Below are 25,407 nucleotides of genomic sequence, written 5' to 3'. Positions count from 1 at the left end.
GCACGGGAGCGAGGCCCCGCGCAGCGCTGGCTGCTAGGCGGGCGGAGGGCGTGGGCAGAGCCGGGGGCGGAGGCCGGGGGCGGGGGGCGGGCGCCCGGGCCTCACGGCCCGTGGTGGAGACACTCCCGCGGAGAGACAGAGAGGTGGAGACTGAGACACTTGGAGCCAGGGTGCTGAAGTGGGGACTACGGTGACCCAGGCCGGGCTGTGGAAGGCGGGCTTGGGGACCCAGCGGGAGGGGCGAGGTCGCTCCATGCCGCCCACGCCGGATGCACAGCCAGCCTTCTCCGCGCCCACGTACCCACGTGAGCGCCCAGCCGGCGACATTCCTTACCCACCCACCCCTCCCCCCTGCCACCCCTCCCCTCCCGTGCGGAGAACGGAGTTTCACAACCACGCACAGGTACACAAAGACGCTGAGAAGCGCACGGACGTGGAGGCGCCCCTAAATAACTACGCTGTCTCCCGTTGCCCACACTCAGACCTCGCTGTGGTGGACGTGTGAATGTTAGGAGTGAGCCGAGCAAAGTTGGCGGCTTCTTGGCCCCTCTGTGTGTGCATTTATGGCAGGTTTGTGAGCAAGGGTCTCTGCAGGAATCCCAGCGCTGTTCTCCAACGCCAAAAGGAGCATTTGCAGAGACCGTTGGGCAGCTCAGGTTTTCTCCATCCCTGCCTCCAGTGCGTGCTTAAGTTTGGGGAACAGGAATGGGAGGGTTAGGGTAGAAGCTACCACTCAAACGCGTGTCTTAGGCGCGTTGGGTTTCTTGGGCGCCGAGGTCAGGCAGAGAAGGGAGAGGTACCTCGTCTTCCTGCACTCGTCGCATCCTATTTGCTGAGGATGGGGATCTGTTCCTGGGGAATTCTGTGTGGCAAAGCTGGGATGTGGAGGTCACCCCTTCTGGAGATGTCTGTTAGGGGTCTTCGTCTGAGAGGCTAGTGGAATATGGGCAGGGGGCCGGGAGGAGACGACGCGGGCCCCTGCAGAGTCCAAGAGAGGAGTTCCTTCAGGGAGCCTAACCTCACTCCACATCCCACCACCCCTCCCCCACTTTATTTCTCCTAGCCCCATCTGGTTCTCATTACACTCCCGCCCACGGCTGGGAGGGATTGTGGGGGGGCCGGGTGGACAGGCGGGGGATCTGAGCTTCTGGCCCTGCGGCTACAGGCCCCGAGGAAATGAAGGCGGGGGTGGGGGGTGAGGCGGGAAACGAACGGACTGGCCAGAGGCAAAGTTCCCCCTAGTCCGAAACCTCAGCCCCGCCCAGCCATTCAGCACTTCTGAGTGGCCTGCTAGGGCGTGGGCGGCGTGGGCGGGGGCTGATTCTATAGTCAGGCTTGACCCGGGAACCTTTCGGCCTTCGCTGGGGGCGGGAGAGGAGGGGTGCCTCACTGCGGGGAGGGGGCATTTCAGTAGCTAAGGTTCTTTTTCCCATCCCCTAGCCCGCGACTGGGGAGCGCGGCTAGACGGGCTCCCCGGGAGGGCACTCTCCGAGCCCCTCTGATGTGTGTGGGTGCCCACTCCCCCATTCCCCTCTAGTTATTTTGGAGCCTGGGCTGCCAGCCACTGGCCGCGGGTTTCCACGTGCCTCCTCCCTCCGTCTGCCCACGCTCCCCGTGACGCACATCCTCCGCCCACGCGGCCTCTGCTGGAGGTGCCCCCCTCCCTCCCACCAGCCCCCTGGGGCGGTGCTGATCCCCCGGTTCCGGACGGAGACACTGGACCCGGGAAGAGGGCGGAGTAGGACGTGGAGCAAAGGGGCAGTTATCAACTGGGCGCGGGACGCCTGAGTTCCTGCCCAGGAGAGAGGATGAGGGAGGAGCTGATTCCACTCGGGACTGAGGTGGATCAGCTCGGCCACAGAGAGAAGGAGGGGGGGGGAGAATCGCACGGACCACGACTGCCCACTCCCCTAGGGGACTCTGAAAGGGTCTCTCTGGGTGCGAACTGTGTGAGAATGAAACTGCCAAGCGTTTGTATCCTGTTTTGCAGGGTCGTCGTTAAGGTTTTAATAAGAGAACGTATATACCAACTCTTTGTATATTGTAAAATGCTAAGCAAATTTAAGGGGCTATTGCCAGTCTGTGCCTCCGTACCCCGAGATTATGTATGTATGTTTCTTTATATCTACTTGTGTATCTGTGTTTCTGCCCCTAGGTTTGTTTGTGAGTCGTTATGTGTGGATTTAAAAATATGTACATTAAAAAAATCATTGACTTGTCAAGCCCTGCCAGAGGCCGACAGAGCGCCGGCAGCCAGGCAGCCCGAGCTGCTGAGATGTCTGTTCTTTGCTTCCCTCCCACTCCTACCACCCCCAGCTTTCCTCCTACTCCCTTCCGTTGAGAACAAGGAATTTCCAGTCTTTAGCAAAAGGAGAGACAAAGAGAGAGGCAAAGACTATGAGAAACTGTAGAAAAACAAAGATAAGGGCTAGGGGGTGGGGGAGATGACAGAAGGTGTGGGACAAATACAAATATCTTCATTTCTTCTCTTTTTCTCCCTGGGCCCCATTTTCCCCCGGGTGGCTCAGGACCACTTCCTGACCTGACTCCCCCCACCCCACCTCAAGGGTTCCCAAGGGGCACGCAGAGCAGGGCTACAATCGATTTAATTAATTGATTTATTGTCTATAAGTAATGTATTAATAAACAACTGGCTACTTATTAATCATTCCTAGGCACATGTAGATCTTCATCTAGCAGTTTGCACTGCTCACTTCCCCTCCCCCCGAAGTTTCACCGGGCCAAATCATGCTCACTCAGCAAGATCTGGCTCAAATGACACCTTCCTGGACCCTCTCCTTGCACCCACTCTAGGCAGAATTAATCCCTCCCATCCTTCAATGGCTTCATGGCTCTCTGTACACATTACAATTATAGTTGCTTGTTTCATTCTCAGCCTACCACGTCCCCTGGGTAGGTCTGGTATCTGGTGGGCCCTCTGAAATGAATGAGTTGATGATGCTATTTCCAGGTCTGAGCAACTTTGAAAAGGGCAATTGACACGGATTTTACTCCAAAAGGAGCTGAACCTGGGCAAAACTGTTCAAGTGGAGCTATTTGTTTTTCATGTCTCCTTTAAGTTTCCAGTGAGTCTCTTAAGTCTGGCCCCTTGGTTTTTCAAAATGTCCACTATTCCGGTGAATTAAGTCATGCTCGGGTGCTAAAGGTAGAAGATTGGAATCTTTGCTGTTAATAGAAAAATATAAAGTAATGATGCTCCTTTTTTCCTCTTCCAGTAAAATGTTAGAATTATAGTCTAAGGAATGTTGTTCTCCAATTTAGTCATCTTACAGGAGATGCTTCACTCCTCATAAAGGAACTACCTTTAAGGAGTTCATAGACTAGTAGGAGAGAGACATATAAACACATAATTACAATGTAGTGTTATAATAGGGGTACGAACAATGACAGAAAGATGGGGTACAAGTGATCTATTCTGCCTGGGGTTGTGAGGCATAAGTTTAGGCAGGCATCCAAAGGAGGTGGTGATGATGCAGCCTAGGATTTTGAATTCTGAATAAGAGATTTCCAGGAGGAAAAGACGGTTAAGTCAGAGACAGCAGAAGGTAAACTTACATGGAGGTATGAAACAGAATGATGTTTGAGAAACTAAAAATTGTTCAGTATTTCTGGATGGGGGGTAGTGGTGGTAAAAGAAAAAAAAAAAAAAAAGCCCAGGGAGGTATACAAGGCCATCTCATTAAGATTATAGACTAGGACTTCCCAAACTATAGTAATGGATCAGTTTTTAAAAATTCCAATCTATTATCCACTACTTTCTTCCTTCCTTCCTTTCCTTTCCCTCCCTTCGTTCGTTCATTCGTTCCTTCCTTTGTTGTTCTAGCCACTACTTCTGTAAAATAAAAAGTGAGTTATTAGAAAAATGAAATGAAATCCCCATTAGATTCAATAAATATAAAATGTCTGTCATTACTATAAAAGTTTCTAAATGCTTACATTTAATTTTTGAAATTGTTTCATTACGGATTGGTAACAAACTTTGAATAGCACTTCTGTAGTTGTATCTTCACATCTACCTTTTGGAAGATACTAAGGACCCTGGACTCCATCACAGAAGATGCTGTGGAACCATAAAGATTTTGTAATAGAGGAGTTACAAGTTTAGATCTGCATTTAGGAGTAGGGTGGAAGAAGGGTTTTGTGGCTGCAAAAACAGCAGGGAGGCCAATATGGAGGAGACTAAAGTGGTTTAAGTGAGAGATCACAAAGTGCTGGACTTGATAGGAGAGGACAAATTTCAAAAGATTCAAATCAGTAAGACCCAGCAATTGAATGGCAAAGCGGTTGGGGAAAGAGAAAAATGAATAGGGTGACTCTTGGGCTTTGGCCTTGGATGACAGAGTAAATAGAATGCAATCCTCCTCAAAATGTTGGGAATTGTCTTCATCAAATATTCGCCTTTTGCAATCCTTTTCTTAACTTAAAAAAATATGAAAACCAAGTTTTTCATTACTCATTTGATGACATAACCTAATTTGACCTGAATTTATTTTATGGCAGATCTGACCTAAACTTAGGTGAGGTTATTTATAGTTTTTCTTTATCACACTTAGGTTTATCCCAGTGTGAATATTCATATCCTCATTGCAGAAATATGAATTTGTTCAATTACAATGTACAGTCCTAGACCCCATTGGAATTGCTGTTCTATATTGTATATGCACCACATTACCTTTCTAAAATTCAGAAACTTTTGAAACACATTTGCCACCCAGATTTCCCACCACATTTGCTCATCAGTCTTTGAGTTCTTTTGGTTATTTGCATAAATCAGATCCACCTGCAGATAATGAATATTCATTGCAATGTATGCTATAGACTCTGAAGATGATTCTTAAAGTGTTTTAAGCAGTATTAAGACACTGCCAAAAACATCTTGAGTGATTACTGTGAAGTGACAGAATTCATTTGGATGGTAAGGAGTGATGTGTTTATGGATAACCAGTCACATTCTTGTACACCTCATTTTTACATTTTAGCGGTCAGTGGTCAGTGATCTTCTGGAATTAGGCCCCAAACTTGGAATTAGTTCCTCGGTTCTCTGGCCTTTAGTCAAAACCAAAGCACGAGCTTTGAATGCTGAGAATTTGGGAACTGGTAGAAAATGAAGTATGCATGTGAGTATACACAAACTATTTTTAAAACAGTTTTAGGTTTACAGAAAAACTGAGAAGATAATACAGAGTTCCCATATACCCTATGCCCAGTTTTCACTATTAGTGTGGTATATTTGCCATTATTAATGAATCAGTATTGATATGTTGTCATTAACTAAAAACCCATAGTTTACTCAGATTTCCTTAGTGTTTACCTACTTTTTTTCTGTTTCAGGAGCCCATACATGATACCATACTACATTTGGTTCTTATGTCTCCTGAGGCTCCTCTTGGCTGTTACAGTTTCTCAGATTTTCCTTGTTATTGATGGCCGTGAGAGTTTTGAGGAGTACTGGTCAGGTACATTTTTTAAGGGGTTATTTATTTATTTTTTAGAGAGACGGGGAGGGAGGGAGAAAGAGCAGGAGAAAAAGATCAATCGGTTGCCTCTCCAGTGCTCTCAGTCGGGGACCAGGCCCAAAACCCTGGCTTGTGTCCTGACTGGGAATCAAACTAGCGACCTTTCCTTTTGCAGGAGGATGCCCAACCCACTGAGTCGCACCAGTCAGGGTTTGTCAGGTACTTTGTAGGATGCCCCTCTATTGTAATTTTTAAAATGTTTTTCTTGTGGCTATATTAGTTCTATGGGTTTGAGGGAGGAAAACCACAAAGATACAAATGCCATTTTCATCACCTGCTTTCAAGGCTATATAATATCAATGTGATTTGTTACTGTTGATATTGACCTCTCTAGATCAGCCAAGGGACTGTGTATGAGAGACATAGGATGACCATTGTCTCAAGGGTGGCCTAAACTCTTCTTTGTGAGGATAACATTTCTTCCCTTGTCCATGGCTCAGCCCCATTTTGACTTTTTAAAAATTCCTTATTTCTGTTCTGACTGGTGTGGCTCAGCTGTTTGGGCATCGTCCTGCAAACCAAAAGGTCACCAGTTGGATTCCCAATGGGCACATGCCTGGGTTTCAGGTTCTGTCACATAGGAGAAGCAACCAACCTGATCGATGTTGCTCTCTCTCTCTTCCTCCCTTTCTTCCCCCTCCCTAAAAATTAATTTTAAAAAATTCCTTGTTTCCGAAAGATTGAACCTTCCCCAGCAATTACCTCCTTCCCTGAAGTTCTCAGCTCATTAGGTTCCATCATGGGTAGTTTTCTACGCACCACTAGCAGATCCTCTTAAAAAATAAGATGCTTTACCTTGGCTGGTGTGGCTCAGTGGATTAAGTGCAGGCCTGCGAACCGAAAGGTTGTTGGTTTGATTACCAGTCAGGGCACATGCCTGGGTTGTGGGCCCAGTTCCTGGTTGGGGGCCTGCAAGAGGCAACCACAAGTAGATACTTCTCTTCCTCTCTTTCTCCCTTCCCTCTCTCTAAAAATAAATAAATACAATCTTAAAGAAAAAAAAATAAGATGCCTCAATTTCTAATATTTACCGAACACCTGTTATGTACCTGGCACTCTGTTAGGCCCGCACTGTGTGAATGGGAAGCAGCTTGATGCATAGGAAGAACTCAGGCTTTATAGTGGTAAGACTTGGATTGGAACCACGGCCCAACTAACTATGCGGTCTTTGTAAGTTTCTTTGGCCTCTCTTAGCCTTGGCTTTTTAAGTGGAGAAAATATTTGTTTCAGAAGATGTTGTGAGGAATAAAAAAACTTTCTCTTAATCCTCACATTCATTTCGCTTCCAAAAATATTTCTTTGACTACATTTTAAGTCATTTAGGACTTAACTTTAAAAAATTGTTCAGTCAGCACCCTACTTATAAAGAGCTCTCAATTATAAGTTTTCCGTAACAAAAAGACGTGATAAAAAAGAAAGAAGGAAAACAGAACGAGCTTGAAAGAGTCTCCATGGAAATACCAAGTTTGGTCGAAGAGGCCTCGCCCGTTCTGATTTTCCATTGGCTAACCTCACCATCAATCTCACTAGTTGTAAATAAACTGGAGACGGAAGCTTGTTGTTAGGGGGTGGAATCTTCCTGTCGCCATAGCTAAGGTAAGAACTGTTTTGTAATAGGCTGAAACTTCTGCTCCCGCCCTCTTGCATCAGTTGCTAAGAGGCGGGATTATTACAGGGTGCGCTGGGGACGGCTTGCTTGAAGCTCCGCCCACCCAATTGGTTGTTATGAGGCGGGCCTTGTAGCGGATAGGCTGCTGGCCCTGCCTGTTCGGGATTAGTTGTTGGGGAGAGACACGTGAGGAGGCGGTGGCGTGAGGCGACTATGGCGGGAGGAATAAAAGTGGCGGTCTCTCCTGCAGTTGGTTCCGGGCCCTGGGTCTGGGGGGCCGGGTACAGTGGGGCAATGCGGCTTCTCCTGGTCCTCTCCGGCTGCTTGGTCTGTAGCTCAGGTACCGGCCGGGCAGCATCTACCAAGGGGGCGGGTGCCGAGGAGTTGCATTTAGAAAAGTGGGGAGCGTTCCCGCGCACAGCCAGTTAGTCTGCGTAGTGGCGCAAGTGTGCGGGGACGAAGAAGCTTCATTGTCGGCGAATGGGCGTCGGCACTGAGGGGTCAGGGCCTGGGGCGGCGTGGTGGAGCTGCCCAGAGTGGGGAGGAGCCTGGAGCCTTTGGGCGGATACAGGAAGGGAGGCCTGGACTGAGGGAGAGTCGGTCCTGTGGATCCGCTTCTCGCTGTACCGACCTCCTCGAGTTTCCTCATTAAAAGGAAGGACACCCGAGGATCCTTCCAGGCTGGCAGAGCTGCCACTAGAAAGGGGGCATCCCATTTATTTAGCAGGTTAGCGACACTCTCTGAGTGTACGCTTTTTAGGACTCGGGGCATGGGTGGCTAAAATGCAGTAATCTCTAGCTAATGTCCTCTGCTTTTGTGAGATCCTGGCCCCTACCGGCGCTATGGAACCGACCTGGGGCTTCGAGTCCTTAAATTCCCATCTCAAAAAAAAAAAAAAAAAAAAAGAAAGAAAGGAAAAAAAAAGAAAGCAAGCGCCATTCAACATCGAATAGGTTTCTTTTGGAAATTAAATTTGATACTTATTACTGGATAATTGGCTTTGGACTGGGTTTAAACTTTTCCTTTTCTACTCTAATCCAGAAAACCTAGTGTTTGTAAGAATCTCGATCTACTCCCTCTTGTTGTTAAATGCAGAACGGGAAAATAAGTGAGGTTTCCAAACTTCCACCGGAAGGAGTTGAAACGGAGTTAAGAATAATTGTATCTTGTAAACACATACTGTGCTTTGTTTGCTGTCTATCTCATGTTGTCACTTACGATTATCCTTAGCTGCAACTTTAAGGTTGTCTCAGGATCCATAGATCTAGTTCCAAAATGCAGCATCCTTCTGAAACCTCTTTTTTTTTTTTTTTTTTTTTTTTTTAATTTAAAGGGAGAAAGAGGTAGTATTCAGGAAGGTCCTTTTCTAGAGGCGGGGCCCAGAGTAACATTTATTTGAAGGGCTATCTGTGATCTGAATGAACTTGGGTCAGATGATTTATCTCTAAAATGTGGTTGTGGATTGTGGGGATAAAAGACAAAATACATTTAAAAAAATGTTACAAAGAGCTCAATCCGCAGTCTTTCAAGTTTCATTAGGGAGGAGAGGAACAGGTATATCTGCCTCGAGAAAGATAAACTTGAGGGATGATACTTGTTCTGTTTGGCCTGATAGGTTATGTGGGTGGGAGCTGCAAAGTGACAATCATGTAAAGAGGACCTTTGTAAAAGTCAGAAGTCCCTGAAGACAAAATGGAGTACCTTAAAAGGCAGGGAATTCTTTCTCACTGGAAGTTTTTGAAAAATTTGATTACGAAAATAATGTGAATTTATTTTATACTACTTGGCAAGTACAATTAAGTATAAAGAAGCAGGAAAAAAAAACCCCTCACTATTTATTCCATTTAAAGGCAGCTCATTTTTAGCATACTTCTGGTATTTCTCCACATGTTTTTAATTTTAAAAAATTTACATTGATAATACATTCATATTCCTGTCAGCGATCCAGTTCTCTTCTGTAGAGATCACCAGTTACTACCAGAGATAGTTTTCTCACTTGATTTGGTAGCATAAGCATCTTTCTATGTCATTTAAAATTCTTCATAACGTTTCTTTTTCTTCTATGGACAGATTGTTTATTTAATGTTTCTGAATTAAACGTTTGGTTGCATATTTGTCGTGTGTCTGTAGGTTGGAGATTTGTGGTGTTTCTAGTTTTTAATTGTATATAACACGTACACCTTTGTGTATAACTTTTATTGTATTTGGATTTTTCTTGAGAGATTTCTCAGAAATGGATTTACAACATCAGTAGCTAAAATACATTTAAGACCCTTGAAACGTTTTGCTAAAATACTTTCCTGAAAAGGTGTGCCAGTTTACACCACTATCGGCAATGTTTGCATGTGACCGTTGACAGCATTAGATACTCTAGATTGTAACAGCTTTGCTAATTTGATGGATTGAAGGTGGTATCTTAATGTACTTTGCATTTCTTGCACTATTTGTCAGGGAGCATCAGTCAGCTGTTTATTAGCTATTTAATTTTTTGTTTTGACTTTTGAGTTTTTTGGAGTGTGTTTCTGTCCTGTATTCTTGGCCTAATTATTGTGATTTCTATTTATTGGGATTTTGTGGACTTTTAAAATGAATTTGTATAAACTTTTTTGTATATTAAGGAGATATATATTTACAACCTATTGCAGAACTTTAATTTATTTGCCCCCTCTTTTAAATAGAAGATATATATTTTTATGTAGTCACTTGGTTTTATTTTTTAGATTTAGTTCCCCTTTATGCTTAACAAATCCTTCAGAATTGAATTGATACTATTTTCTTGTGTGGTAGAACTTAATTTTTTTTTCATTTTACTTTTTAATATATGATTAATGTTAGCATTTGGTGTGAGGTGAGGATCTAGATAGATTTCAATTTCCAAATAACCAGTCAGCTGTCCCAGTATCCCACTGAATAATCTTTTGCGAAGCCCATTGACTTAAATGCTAGTTTTCAAGGAGGCTTTTAAGTGTGAATTGGATTATTCCTTACAGAAAATAATAGAGGCTATTTAAGAATTAGAAGAAGTTATTTTCCATAATTTTTTAGCGTTTGTTCCAGTCCTCACATACTATGCGTCATTTTCATTGCCTTCTACTTATAGATGTTAATTGATCAGTGCTGTTGATTGAAAACTAAGTTCGTAATGATCAACAATATGAAGTTAATGACCTTTGAATAGCTGCTTTATAGATAAATAAGTTACGATTCATTACATTCCAGGAAGGCATTTTTTTCTGAGCAGAGGTGGATCTTTGGACTCAGAAAGCATTTTCCTGAATATTTAATTTGTTCTGCTTTAACTGCTGGTTATCCTGTTTTAGGAAGGAAAAGAAATAACATCCTTTTGCTGTGAGAAACACAAAGTTCTAACATAAACATTTTAACAATTTGTAAATGTTTAAGGTCATTTGGTTTAGTTCTGTGTTTCTAACAATTTAAGCTATAGCTGGAGTGGTTATTGTTTCCACAGATTATTCTTTTGTGCTGAATTGGTATATTTTACCTCTCAACGAATGTTCAAAGGTGTGGCTGGCCAAGGTGCTGATTTGTATAGGAGGGTGCTATTAGAGAGGTTGGTTGGTTATTTGTTTATTTACAATTCTTTTCCTTAAATGGTGTGGAACTTGGGAAGAGGAAGGGCTAGATTTTAAATCATGTTGCGTTTTATATAACAGTTTTATTTCTTTAGGAAATGACATTGGAAAATTTTAGAGTTGGTTTAAAAACACTTTTGCCTTTTCTTGGCATTAAGTGTTTCAAATAGCATGTGTTATTGACACTTATTTGTACCTTGTTACCCTCTAGAAAATAATAATGGGCTTCAACAGGTATATTATATTTCTTGGTGCTGTGGGAAAGAAGAGGCCAGTGAGTGTGAATCATGATTTTTTCAAAATTTGTAAATATTGTAGTTTTAAGCTTCATATATAACCTTACTCTCTCTCAGTCTCCAGGAGAAAAATAAATTCTTGATCCATATTTGTGAGTGAATATTCTTCTAGTTTACTTGTGAGACAGATGTCAACGGACTTTGAAAAGGTTTTATGGAAAGATAGGCTTGGAGGAAATCCACGTTAGCCTTGGATTAAATCCTAGTAAGAAATTTGTAGCTAGGGTGCAGGACATGCTATCGTAAAATATAGTACCTTGGCATATTGAATATTTTAAACTGAGGGAATTTGAGAAAACAGCAGAAGCAGGAAGGTCACTTGGACCTCTCCCATTTTGCCCTTTTTTCCTGAAACAGGCCATAAAATCCTCATGTGAGAGATGCCCTCCCTATGGCTGGAGGAAAGGAGCATCCTTATCTCTGAAGACAAGTGGCCACCAAGAAGAATCCTAACAAACAGGCCTTGCTCAGTCTCTCCTAGTTTATCTCATTTACCTTATACTTCTTAACCTGTCATGTTCCTCCCGGATTGTCTCCCCTTCATTGAACCCAGCGTAAAAGTACATCGGTTTCATGGTTTCTTTAGGTCCTCACTTCCTTATGAAGGCTTTTGTGTCACGTAAACGTTAAATAAAGGTGTACACCTTTCTATCTTTGTTAGTTTAATTTTCAGACCCAACCAAGGACCCTAAGAGAGTCTAGGAAAACTTTTTCCACCCCTACAATATCAAGACTGATTAAAAAAAAAAAAAGTTGAGCTATAATTCGCATCCCATAAAATTTACCCTTTCAGTGGTTTTTAGTGTTGTATATTCACTAGGTTCTGTAACCATCACCACTGACTCATTCTGGAATATTTTCATCCATCCCAAATGAGACTCCATACTTCTTAAGCATTCTCTTCTCATTTCCCTTTTCTCCCATTCCCTGGCAATCACTAATCTACTTCCTGTCTCTGGATTTGCCTATTCTAGACATTTCGTATAAATGGAATTGTTCAATATGGAGCCTTTTTTTGGTCTGGATTTTTTCCTTTATTATGTTTTCAGGGTTCACCCATATTGTAGTATGTATCAGTACTTTTTTTTTTTAATCCTCATCCGAGGATATGTTTATTGATTTTAGAGAGAGAGGAAGGGAAGAGAGAGAAAAAGAAAAACATGATGTAACATGGATCAGTTGCCTCCCATTCTCGTCCCAACTGGGAATCAAACCTGCAACCTAGGTATGTGCCCTGACCGTGAATTGAACCCACAACCTTTTGGTGCACAGGACAATGATCGAACTGAGACACCTGGCTGGGGTTCAGTACATCTTTTTATGGCTAAATAATATTCCATTGTATGTATATACCACATTTTGTTTATCCATTCATCGGATGATGGACATTTGGGTTGTTTCTACTTTTTGTTAATTATGAATATTGCTGCTATGAACATTTTTATGTGCAAGTTTTTTAAACATTATGTTTTCCATTCTCTTGGGTATATATGTAGAAGTGGAATTGCTGGGTCATATGACTCTGTGTTTAACTTTTTGAGGAACTGCCAAACTGTTACTCAAGGAAGCTACACCATTTTACATCCTCACTAGCAGTGTCTGAGGGTTCCAGTTTCTCCGCATCCTAACTAACACTTAGGTCCTCATTTTGATTATAGTCATGATAGTGAGTGTGAAGTGGTAGTTTTGATTTGTATTTCCCTAATTACTAATGATGTTGAGCCTCTTTCCATGTGCTTATTGTCCATTTGTGTATCTTCTTTTCTTTCTTTCAGTTTTATATTGGTTTCAGGTGTTCAGCTTAGTGGGTAGGCAATCATATATTTACATAAAGTTCTCAATGTTTCTAGTACTCCAACTGGCACCATATATAGTTACCGTAATATTATTGACTATATTTCCTATGCTTTACTTACATCCCCATGACTGTTTTCTAACTACCAATTTGTACTTCTTAATGCCTTACCTCTGTTACCCGGTCCCCCAACCTCCCTCCCCTCTGGCAACCACCAGTTTGCTCTCTGTATCTATTAGTCTGTTTTAGTTTTGTGTGTTTGTTTATTTTGTTCTTCAGATTCCACATATAAGTGAAATCATATGACATTTGTCTTTCATTGACTTACTTCACTGAGCATAACACTCTGTAGGTCTATTCCCGCTGTCACAAATGATAAGATTTTATTCTTTTGTATGGCTGAGTAATATTCCATTGTATATATTATATGTACCACAGCATTTTAAAACTTTTTATAAAAGATTTTATTTATTTACTTTTAGAGAAAGAGGAAGGGAGGAAAAAAGAGATAAAGAGAGACAGTAATGTGTGAGATACATAGATCAGTTGCCTCTCAGACACCCACAACGGGGGAACCTGGCCTGCAACCCAGGCATGTGCCCTGACCAGGGATCAAACCCGTGACCCTTTAGCTCACAAGACAGCACATGATCCACTGAACCACAGCAGCCAGGGCTGTACCACAGCTTTTTTATCCACTTGTCTATTGATGAGCGCTTGGGATGTTTACCTATCTTAGCTATTATAAATAATGCTGCTGTGAACATAGGGATGCATATATTCTTTCGAATTAGTGTTTTGGGTTTCTTCAGACAAATCCCCAGGAGTGGAATTGCTGGGTCATAAGGCAAATCCATTTTTAATTTTTTGAGGAAACTCCATACTGTTTTCCATGGTGTCTGCACCAGTCTGCATTGCCACCAACAATGCACAAGGGTTCCCTTTTCTCCATATTTCTCACCATTGTATATCATCTTTGGAGAAATGTCTATTTAAGTCCTTTGTACATTAAAAAAAAAATATGGAAGAACTGTGTGTGAGGTCCCAAGGTGCCTACTTCAAAGGGGACTGAGGCATCATTGTCCTGTGTACAATGTTTCTTGTGTCTGGTATCTTCTTCAGTAAATGTCTCTATGTTTCATATTATGTGGCTGGATACTTTATGAATAGATTTGTAAATATTTTCTCCCATTTTGTGGATTGTCTTTTCACTGTCTTGATAGTGTTCTTTGAAATACAAAACTTTGAAATTTTTAGGAAGACTGATTTTTATATATATATATATTTTTAGGGGGGTTGCTATTCTTTAGTGTCATATCTAAGAAACCGTTGCCTAATCCTAGGTCTCGAAGATTTACACCTGTGTTATTTTCTAAGCAATTTTACAGTTTTTGCTCTTACAGTTAGGTTTAAGATTGATTTTTAACCTCAAAGTTAGTCTTAGCTTTACCTTAAAACACTTTTGAGTTGGTAGGTACCATTGCCTTTTTTTGTGTGTAACTTTGTCTTTCTAAGGTTTTGTTGAGGTTTTGTTTTTATGGGTTTTGGTGTGTTTGTTTTTAGTTTATTTGAATCTACCCACCTTCATACTAAGACCCAGACACACAACTACATTTCCACTTTAAGAAGCACTTAATAAATTACCAAGTATCATATAGAACTCAAGGAAGAAATTATGTAAATATTTTGTGGTAAAGAAGGTAGCTCGCACAGTTTGAGTGGGAAGATAAGAGTGGTCACTTTTAAAAAAAGATTTTATTTTCAGAGAGAGGAGAAGGGAGGGAGAGAGGAGAGAAACATTGATGTGTGAGAGAAACATCAATTGGTTGCCTCTTGTTCACCTCCAAATGGGGATCCAGCCCACAACCCAGGCATGTGCCCTGTCAGGGAATTGAATAGTGACCTTTTGGTTTGCAGGCCAGCACTCAATCTACTGAGCCACACCAGCCAGGGCAACAGTGATCACTTTTAAACCTTAAATTAGTCAAGATTGAATACAAAACTCCTGAGGAGGAGAATATTCTGTTTTAGTAGAATCAAAGGGAGAGCATATATGTTCATTGACTGTTCTTAAAACTTGAAATGAAACAGCAGGAAAAAAGCAACTTTTCAATCTTTTAGTCTCTGCTTCAAGTACTGTACATATGTATAAACCATTGCCAATTATGTTCATCCTAATCAGGAAAGGGATAGAGAAAAATCACCAGCTGGGGTTACTTTAGCTGTGCCTTTTTAAGGAAAACAGGACCTGGCTGTGAATCTATTGAATAGTCAAGCTATTTAATAACTATGCGGCTTTGGGCAAAATTGTCCTTCTTAAATATGTTTTCTCATTTGTGAAATAGGGATTCTGAGAGTGTCTGCCTCATAGCATTATTGGGAGGGTCAAATGAGACAGCATACTGTCTGTCTTAATAAATATTTGTTGTTTTTGTTATTGCTTATTCTGGGTTAATGACTATTTGTAATATTTCAATAATTTGGGAGAAATGAGAGTGCCTGTCTTTTCTCATCTCAATTATCTTCTTGTTTCTTAGTCACAGACATTTTAACCCCAACTTGAAGAAAGTGGTCAGTTTAAATCTTTTTATGAAATGAGGTATTACCTTGTTCTATTTATATTTAATTCTTATTTCCTTTCTTTGCATAAAGCTAAAATTGATGTAAACGTGGCCATGCTTCAAGAATCCAGAGTTTATAATAAGACCACGGGGCAACAGTTCTGTTATGAAAACGTGCTTGTCCCAAAGTGGCATGATATATGGACACGGATACAGGTAATAATTTGGACCCCTGGCAGGGGCAGCTTCTGTTACTGTCTGTCTGTATTAGTGAGTACTGTGACACTCTTTTTCTCTGACACAAATTTAAAAAAAGTATTATTCACAACCTTGGTAGAGTTGAGATTATCCTGCATTGTGTTTTCACCAATAAGCATTTATGCCTACTTTATGTTCCTCTCCCTGCTCATTTAAGTAGCTTACAATACTTGGCTCAGAGGTAAACTACCTTCCTCCCTTTCCAGAAGAAACTCCTTCCTTTTCTTGTCCTCTTTCCTTTTGCGCACACACCCCTACACATCTCTCTCCTTTTAAAGACCTTATGCCTTCCTTGGCCTGGGAACTGTTGTGTGCCATTCAGGATGTAAACTCTTGCCTTGCTGTTCCTATTTTGATTCTATACAAGATATTTCATAAACTTCCTGAACTGAAGTTTCCTCTTGATAGAATGACTTTGGTCTCATTTATTTGATAACACCATTAAACCGTCTGGTAAATCTGGTGTCTGGCCATAATAAAGATTGAACAAAATGAGTTGTTTTGAAAATGTTGCAACTGCTACAAGCATAGTTACTGATCAGGGCATTTGTTCATATCAAAAACATAAGGGTGGGCCTGTGGGTTTTTTTTTTAAATTCTGTGTTTTATTATCTGATATAAAGATCATATTCCATCTGGGGCAAATTATAACCAACATTTACCGTAATCAGTGATTTGTGACAAAGGATTAAACTTCTCAGCCTGTCATTATGAGAAACATTTTCCGGGCTCTTTATGCCTGGCAATTTTCTTAATATTCTAGACCCTTGCTTTGTATGATCTTTCATAAGTAGCTGTATTGCGGAAGTCTTTTTTTCTCCCTGTGTTCTGGCCTAATGGTAGGTTCAGATCATGTTAACAAGACATTCTAACAGCTGCCTCTGCCATGTGCAGTGTTTTAGCTGCTGCATCTCTATATTTTTCTCATAAGCCTGTGGATAACTAGTGCCATTTCTGATTTAGATGTTGACTCTAAAGTGGTTTTTAAAAAAAAAAATTGTATATGTGAAAAACTTACCTTGCTATTATTTGTGTTACAGATCCGGGTAAATAGTTCCAAACTGGTACGAGTCACCCAAGTGGAGAATGAGGAGAAACTGAAGGAGCTAGAGCAGTTTAGTATCTGGAACTTTTTTTCCTCCTTTTTAAAAGAGAAATTGAATGACACCTATGTAAACGTGGGTCTGTACAGCACAAAAACCTGCCTCAAAGTTGAGATTATAGAGCGAGACACCGAGTACAGTGTCACTGTGACCCGCAGTAAGTCTTACCTGTGTTTTTCTGATGGATTCTATGATGAGAAGGGACTGAACTTCGGACAGTATAATTAGTGAGACAGAGGAGTCAGCCCAGGATAGCTCCATTTTGGTTCTGATTATAAAGTGAGTTCACCACTGCTCCAAACAATTTAGAGGCACTCCACCCCGCATAAAACCCTTTAGGCCTAGAATCGAGACTTCACCTTAGATCATTCTCAGTCCTCCTTACCTAGAATTGTGAAGACAGGCATTCCTAATTCTTCCAGTATCACTGACCTAGTATCCCTAGTATTCTTTAGAGTAAGAGAGATGTATTCCTGTCCTCTGGGCACTCCTAGACCAAGATAGATGTCCTGAAATGTACAGGTCTGCATTTGAAGACATGAGTGGTTCAACAATAAAAACTAAAGAAAAGTAGAACTGAATATTAATACTTCACAAGTAGAAAGTAAGAGTGCAATGATAAATATGAAGATCACTGCAGTTTAAGGTTTATTCAGTGAAACTGGGAGAAGCATTCCCTTCTGTAAATGTCTGAAAAAGTTTCTCAGAGGAGGCAGATCATCTCCTTGAATTCTCTATGACTTGCCTTTCCTTGGTTACCACCCATGGTCCTGGATTGTTGGGAATAGTAGAACCATTCCTGGGTTTTGCTGCAAAATGTTTTGTGTGCCCGTCTAATTGTCCTGGAGTTTCATAGTTCTTTGGTTGTATAGGATTGGCTTGGGTTTTTGTTTTGTTTTGTTTTTTGTATTCCTTTTATATTTACTGATCTTGCTTCTGTTCCTTTTTTGCTCTTGAACATGAAAGCTCTGGGAGTACCTGTTATGCCACTAAGTACCCTCTACTTGGGCTCCCTCGTCCTGGGTGAGATGTATTTAAGTGTAGACTCTTCCAACACAGTGGTTGTGTAGTGAAGGGAAGCAAATGGTGGTGTTGGACAAGAAAAACAGCCAGTTAGAGAACAGCAGAGGGCCCTGACCCAAAGGCCTTAGCTAGGCAAATCTGATAAATCCCAGCCTGAGTGACTTAAGGCTTGAAAGCCAGAGTGGTAGAGACCCCTTGTGGGCGATAGCATGAAGTGCTAATGGCACTGTGCCTGGTTCTGTCCAAAGCAAAGCCTCATTTCTTTTAGCCTTGATAGAGGTAGCCAAAATAAAAAGAGATCTTCAGGAAAGTTCAGGTTAGACAGAGATCTAATTACATTTTCTCTTTGGAAGGGTGCCCGGGCTTTATGTGGAATTTATAATGCTGTTTTGGTGGGCTGTTAGCCGTTATTTTATTAGCTGACCAATAATGCCAACATCGCCGTTTATTCTCTACAGTAATTCCTCCGTATCCATGGTTTCACTTTTTGTGGTCTCAGTTACCTGTGGTCAACCTCAGTTGAAAATATTAAATGGGAAATTTCAGAAATAAAAAACATCAATAAACAATTCATAAGTTTTAAATTGTGAGCCCTTCTGGGTAGCATGATCAAATCGTGCACCATCCCATCTGGACACAAATCATCCCTTTGTCCAATGTATCCACGCTGTACACCATCCTGTTGGTTCCTTAGTAGCTGACTGGGTTATGAGATTGATTGTCACAGCTGACTGTCCCTGTATTGCAGTGCTTGCATTCAAGTAACCCTTCGTTTACTTAATAATGGCCCCAAAGCACAAGAAGAGTGATTTGGGTAATTCAGATATGCCCAAGAGAAGCTGTAAAGTGCTTCCTTTAAGTGAAAAGGTGAAAGTTACTGACTTAGCAACAAAAAAAAGTTGTATGCTGAGGTTGCTAAGATAAATGGTGAGAATGAATCTTCTATCCATGAAATTGTGAAGAAGGAAAAAGAAGTCCATGCTAGTTTTCTGTCACACCTGAAACTGCAGAAATTGTGGCCACAGAGCATGATAAATGCTTAATTAAGCTGGAAAAGACATTAAATTTGAGGGTAGAAGACCTGAACAGAAAACGTGTTTCTGTTGATGGCAGTGTGTAGCTCCAGAAAATACTGAACCTTTATGAAGACTTCAGCCAGGGATCCCCGAAACGAATGACCACAGTCACTTAAGTAGTAGCCTTTATTACAATTTATAGCTATAATTATTCTATTTAATTATTAGTTATTGTTGTTAATCTCTTCCTGTGACTATGGTTTTAAAGATCTTTATTTATTTTTAGAGAAAGGGAGGGAGAAAGAGGGAGAGAGTTATCAGTGTGTGGGTGCCTCGTAAACACCCCCAACGGGGGACCTGGCCTGCTACCCAGGCATGTACCCTGACTGGGAATGGAACCAATGACCCTTTGGTCACAGGCCGGCGCTCAGTCCACTGAGCCACACCAGTCAGGTTTACTGTGCCTATTTTATAAATTAAACTTTGTCATAAATGTGTATGTATAAGAAAATACAGTATATGCAGAGTTCAGTATCATTCAAGGTTTCAGGCATCTACTGGGGGGTCTTGGAACGTATACCCCACAGATGAGGGGAGACTACTATAATGCCTTATATTGTTTGATTCCCCTATTAAGCAAAAGTCTCTGTTTATTTCAGGATTTGACCCCAAGCTCTTTCTTGTTTTCCTCCTTGGACTTACATTATTTTTCTGTGGAGACTTGCTGAGCAGGTAAGTTCCAAGGCTGGAGTGCGGAATGACGAGGCTCAGACCCACCTTACCTGATTTTTTTCATAAAAGCTTTCAGTGCTGCCATTTCCTTTTCCAGGGCCTTTATGGCTAGACTGTTGCCTGCTTGGATAATTTTTAAAAATACTTTATATATGTGTTATGATTTTTGTTTTTTTTTCTTCTATTGAAGAAGGTTCGCAATAATGAAATCCCCCTATTAGGTAGACCCATCTTGTGGTGGGATTTAGCCAATACATCAACCACTCTTTCCACCATTAGAAATAATGTGTTAAGCCCGTCTTTTTATTTTTATTTTTAAACATCAGTATGTGGTTGCCTCTCACACACCCACCACTGGGTGCTCAGGCCGCAACCCAAGCATGTATCCCAGATGAGAAATGAACTGGCAACCCTTTGGTTTGCAGGCTGCTTCTCAATCCACTGAGCCACACCAGCCAGGGTCTTATTATTATTTTTTAATTTTTATTTATTGATTTGAGAGAGAGAGACATCAGTTTGTTGTCTCAGTCATGCTTATTGGTTGCTTCTTGTGTGTGCCCTGACTAGAGAGCAAACCCACAACCTTAACTTACCAGGATGATGCTCTAACCAACTGTGCTACCTGGCCAGGGCCAGGCCCTTATTTTTACTGGGCTATGTGTTGATAAGTTTCATGACAGTTCAGAGGCAAAGAAACAAACATTAACTACTTACTCATTTCCTGCCTCTAGGAACCTACTAGTTAAAGTAGGTGAAACTGACATGTACAAATATAAAGAAAACATGTAGGAAACTAAACAAATGTTGAACAAAGGTAGAAGCAACATCGACTTTGCATACAAGTAAAAAGAATACTTGTGGAATAGCAAATAAAAGATTAACAATTGGAGTTTGAAGTTGGGCTGGAGTGAGGTTGGTGGAAGTTGTTCCTTCTTTTGGGGATCCTGAGAGAAACTCACAAAGTGGGGAATAACTAAGAGTAAGGAACTCTGTTCTAGGCCCTGTGTTTGGTTTATCCTGGATAATCAATTCAGTTCCAGTTTCCAGTTCCCACAAGTGTAATGTATTTGTTCCTTACTTCTCCCCAGGGAAGCTGTACAGTTCCTCAGAAAAAAAGATTCTTATTAAAATTTGGATTGGGAGAGGTGCTGGGATGGGAGTGGGAGACTAAGCAGATGTTTATTAACGGGATATACTTGAGGGGACCTCACTGACTTTAATCCTCATAATCTGGCAGCAACTATATTGTTCTGGTCTCTTCAGTTTTCTGACCTCAAGTTTTGGGCAAATAACTGCTCTAATCTTGTACCATTTTTCTGTCTTTTGGCTGGGATGGTTGTCCTACTTGGAACAGTGTCATGTATGAAGAATACATACACAGTCATACAATAAATTTTTCTCTCTGCAGAAGCCAAATCTTCTACTATTCCACGGGGATGAGTGTGGGAATTGTGGCCTCTCTGCTAATCATCATTTTCATACTGTCCAAGTTTATGCCCAAGGTAAGTAGTAGGATACTCGTGCTTAAGGTGAGCTTGGATAGTTGAAGGATGGTTTTTCTTGGATAATCTTAGAGCACTGAAAATTTGCATTGATGACTAAGTCAATGTCCTACTCTTCCTTGATTCAGAAATGTACTTTTTGTGATGAAACTTGGAGGCTGATTGCATACAAATTCTCCTTTTTATTTAAAATTCTTTGCTCAGTGGGGGATTAAAGTCTCCTTCCTGTTTGCTAAGTACCGTAGTCAAGATTTTAAGTTATTTAGCATCTCATTTTCCCAGTGTTCTTTGCAGGTTGTACCATTTTAATATAAAGGAAACCTTTGTAAGAGATGTGTTTTTCAGTAGGGTTTTTTTTTTAACTTTTTTTCTCCATTTTGCTTTTATGTATGGCAAGCCTTTTGTAACATTTTGTTTTCACTTCTACTCTGTTTTAGAAAAGTCCCATTTACATAATCCTGGTGGGAGGCTGGTCCTTTTCGCTGTACCTCATTCAACTAGTTTTTAAAAATTTACAAGAGATCTGGAAGTGTTACTGGCAGTATCTCTTAAGTAAGTGTTGTCAGCTTTGCTTTCCTTTTTATATATTTATAGGCTATTTTAGTTAATTTGATCATGAAATTAACTTTTAGGAGTTTAAAGTCTGCCATTTCATTAACTTTTAAGAATCATAGTTCTTCACTTATTTCTAAACCCTCTATAGTAGTTAGCCTCTCTTCAATTAAAATGATTCTGCTCAGGAGAAGCTTTGAATTTGTTGTTGTTGATGAGTACACCTTTCTTTACACAATAGACATCTTTCTGAAACTCTAAATTGACTTTATTAATATTTTAAATACAATTACATTAAGAAATAATTCTGTGGTGAATCTAATCTATAAAGCAAGAATCCTTTGTACAGATAATAACCCTTAATCTACCCTTTGAGAGGTGATTAACCTGGATTTCCATATATTGGGTTTTTTAAACAGACTATTGTAGAGTTGTTCAATGTGTAACAGTGCTCCATTTGAACCAAGTAAATTTGGAACAAGAAGGGATAGAACTTAGAGATAAATATATCTGAGTAATGAAAAAAGTATGAATAATTGAGTGAAGATTTTGTCCATTTTCCTGGTTTAATTGGTGGTATATAGTGAATTTACTGCTGCTACCTACACAAAATATTTTACTAATGATCGATGAAAACGAATGTCTTCTGGTAACTCTCCTCATAGGCTATGTCCTCACAGTTGGATTCATGAGTTTTGCAGTCTGTTATAAGTATGGGCCCTTGGAGAATGAACGAAGTATCAACCTGCTGACCTGGACCTTGCAGCTGATTGGCCTGTATTTCATGTACTCGGGTATCCAGATCCCACACATTGCCCTTGCCATTGTCATCATCGCACTGTGTACCAAGAACCTGGAGTACCCTCTTCGGTGGCTGTACATCACCTACAGGTGACTGAAAGGCAATGTAACTAGTGAAAAGTGGAATGTGTGATGCAGTTGCAGCAAAAGGATAAAGAGGTGTTGGCCTCCGAGCCTATTTTCTAATGAATTTTTATTGTATTATTGCTTCTGTTTTTGTCCTCCTTCAGTCTCTTTCTTTAGACTCTTCATAGGTGTTTTTATAATTTCTAGCCATTTTATGTAAAATAAAAGCATCCAGTAAGGTGTCATGTGTTCCTATTACCACTAGGTGGTGCAGCGGATATTACTTTTATATCAAATGCCTCAGGTCACTGGGTTTCGGCTTATTTCACATTGGCTCACAGATTGCCCTGGGAATTCTGGTCTTAACATAAGTGTAATTCATAGCATGTTATCACCTTTCATAGTGAATATGGAATGACCTGAAGCTGTCAGTGGTGGTTCTAGTACAGATAGTCAAGGTAATACCTTCAGTTTGGGGAACCAAGTTTATGGGCCAAGTTTATACCATCATTTTTTGGTCATTTTCTCAGTTTTTGGAAAATAAATACCTTATTTGTCATTTATTGGAAAGTTTGTGAATTTATTTATATTAGTGAATAATGTTGACTGTCCTGACTGGTCATTCATAGTCTACATGTCAAGAATACATTATAACTAAAGATCTGTGGAAGAATGGTGGGAGTCATGACTCTTAAAAATTCAGGCTCTCTACTATATGCTTGGTCCACTAAAGGGAGCTAGAGCTGAGGGTGCATGTAGATTACTGATTAATGATTCATGGTGTTATTTTGGTGAGCACAGAAAGATGTGTAAGGCAACAGAAAAGATTGCTCCCCCTCGTCTCCTGACAGAAGAAGAGTATCGGATACAAGGAGAGGTGGAGACCCGGAAGGCTTTAGAGGAGCTTCGAGAATATTGTAACAGTCCAGACTGCTCTGCTTGGAAGACTGTTTCTCGAATCCAGTCCCCAAAGAGGTAAACTCTTGGCCAGATATGCCAAGCATTTGCCAGGGTAATTTTGTGACCTTGAGTTTTAACAAAGATTACCTAAAAGATACTTCAAGGTAATCATTTTGTATTTGTATTTATTTTCCTGTTCATGTATGAGTAGTCAGGAGAAAGGTATGTATATCATCATATGTTAAATAGTAGCCTATTTTTTGGGTCCTCAAGGAACCATCTTCTCTAGCTATGACTGATGATCGTAGCATTGAGATGAGAAGACTCTAGCACCTTATCGAGATTTCCCTCTCATAATATTGCATTGCTCTTTGAGTGGTGCGTGTGTGTGTGTGTTTGTTTGCAGAGTAGAGGTTGGGATTTTTTTTTTCCCTTTTTATTTGGGAGCAACTCTACCAATAAGTATATGAAGCTTTAATTTGGAATCCTGATGGCATAAAGTTTATAGGATCATAAACATGAACAAATGTGGAATGACCCTTAATCTTTTCTTATCAGGATTAAAGATGACTAAGGGAACCTTGGCACCTCCATAACTAAAAGGGATAGAATGGTGCTTATTAAGCAGGATGGAGTTTCAAGGAAAGTTGGCCTATGACCTCAGCTTCCCTTTTCTCCTTTTTTCTTGCTTAACTGTCAGAGTAGAGAGAGGGACGTTGTCTAGACTCAGTATAATTTGAGCATGTCAAGGGTTTCAATTTATTCTTATTTTGAAATAAAACCAGAAAGGACAGAAGGTTTCTAATGAATATTATCTTTTCTTTTCCAGATTTGCTGACTTCGTGGAAGGCTCTTTTCACCTCACACCGAATGAGGTTTCTGTTCATGAGCAGGAGTATGGATTAGGGAGCATTATTGCCCAGGATGAAATCTATGAAGAAACATCCTCTGAGGAGGGGGACTCAGATTCTCGGTACCCCACTATCACACAGAACAGTTTTTTAAGTTAGGTAGTAGCCAGTTATTTTTATGTGTATTGGTTTGGTGCCTCGATGGTGCATGTCTCATGTGTTGTGCAATTGCTTCTCAACTCTTTGAAACAGAGAGAGATGGTGCAGAAATTCTCTCACTGAAATTAGAGGCCTGAGTAGGCCTCCCTCTGAAAATATTGGTGGTCCCTGTGGGATCCCTGAGGAACGAGAGTGGATAAAGCAGTGAATGCTTCCCATTGGCTAAGCTCTCAGCTCACATTTTATGTTTCCAAAGGAACTGGATGAGCACAGCTAGGACAGTATTCTATGTCCTGTCTGAAAGTGGATTCAGTTGTGGCATTTCTGCCACTGTGGCTGGCATTCAGAAATGAGAACTGTCATTAGAGCTTTTCTTCCAGGGAGAAATCCACAAATCTGAGCCTCCTTCACTTCTGGTTTTATTTCAGAATAATCCTTGTTTTACAAGAAAAATGGATTTTTATTTGTCTTATTTTTTAAACAAATATATAAAATTTTAATTTCTTAAAATGTAGGAAACTCATGTTCTGCAACCAGCAAATGCTCCAGAGTGACAAGGCCCATAGACCCCTACATGTTTATTAATATGGATTGTCCATCAAAGCCGCAGAAGCTGTTGTGGAGCTTTGAATTAGTTCTCATATATGTGACATTCTAAGTCCTGCTTGCTTTTAGGAACATGCCTGTGGGCTCTTCTGTAAGGGAGGTCCGTTGGGCTTTTTACTATAGTCAACTTTCAGTTCCATCTTAAAAATAAATTTGCATTCTTCCTTTCCCATTCCTCCTAGTTCCCTTTGCCTTTTCAAGAAAGGTCTATTTCCATACCTGTGAAGTTATATACTATTCAGAGTTTGTTTCATTTCTTATATCCTCCTCTTCTTGATTTTTAGCCTTATTACTGCTAGTTAGAAGTGATCTTATTTAGGGAATTCAGGTTCTCCAATTTTCTTGTCAGTGAGTCACATGTCTTTGAGTTGCTGTGGAATCAGGCAACTATCTCCTTTCCTTTTGCTTCCTTTGTCTACCTTTTCTTCTTATTCTTTTCTGTCTTT

At 40.8% G+C, this 25,407-nt stretch overlaps 1 protein-coding gene across 2 annotated transcripts; it reads left to right on the top strand.

The window, feature by feature from the left end:
* The first annotated feature begins 556 nt into the window (after positions 1-556).
* Positions 557-24,755, top strand: NEMP1 (nuclear envelope integral membrane protein 1). Of its 2 annotated transcripts, none has more exons than XM_054580257.1 (9): positions 557-678; positions 15,484-15,608; positions 16,691-16,910; positions 19,452-19,524; positions 20,933-21,026; positions 21,464-21,578; positions 22,244-22,469; positions 23,247-23,420; positions 24,175-24,755. In XM_054580257.1, the coding sequence occupies exons 2-9, from the start codon at positions 15,507-15,509 to the stop codon at positions 24,353-24,355; spliced, it is 1,185 nt and encodes a 394-aa protein (XP_054436232.1). In that variant the 5' UTR covers positions 557-678; positions 15,484-15,506; the 3' UTR covers positions 24,356-24,755. The 2 variants fall into 2 exon arrangements, with proteins under 2 accessions (XP_054436232.1, XP_054436233.1); XM_054580258.1 differs by lacking the exon at positions 557-678 and adding an exon at positions 7,339-7,486.
* Positions 24,756-25,407: the final 652 nt, after the last annotated feature.

Source organism: Pteronotus mesoamericanus, unplaced genomic scaffold (genome assembly GCF_021234165.1).
Source record: "Pteronotus mesoamericanus isolate MK-2021 breed Mesoamerican mustached bat unplaced genomic scaffold, CSHL_Meso_final contig_56, whole genome shotgun sequence".
NCBI lineage: Eukaryota > Metazoa > Chordata > Mammalia > Chiroptera > Mormoopidae > Pteronotus > Pteronotus mesoamericanus.
Note: the sequence above shows the minus strand (reverse complement) of the source record. Positions and strands in the feature narration are given on the sequence as shown.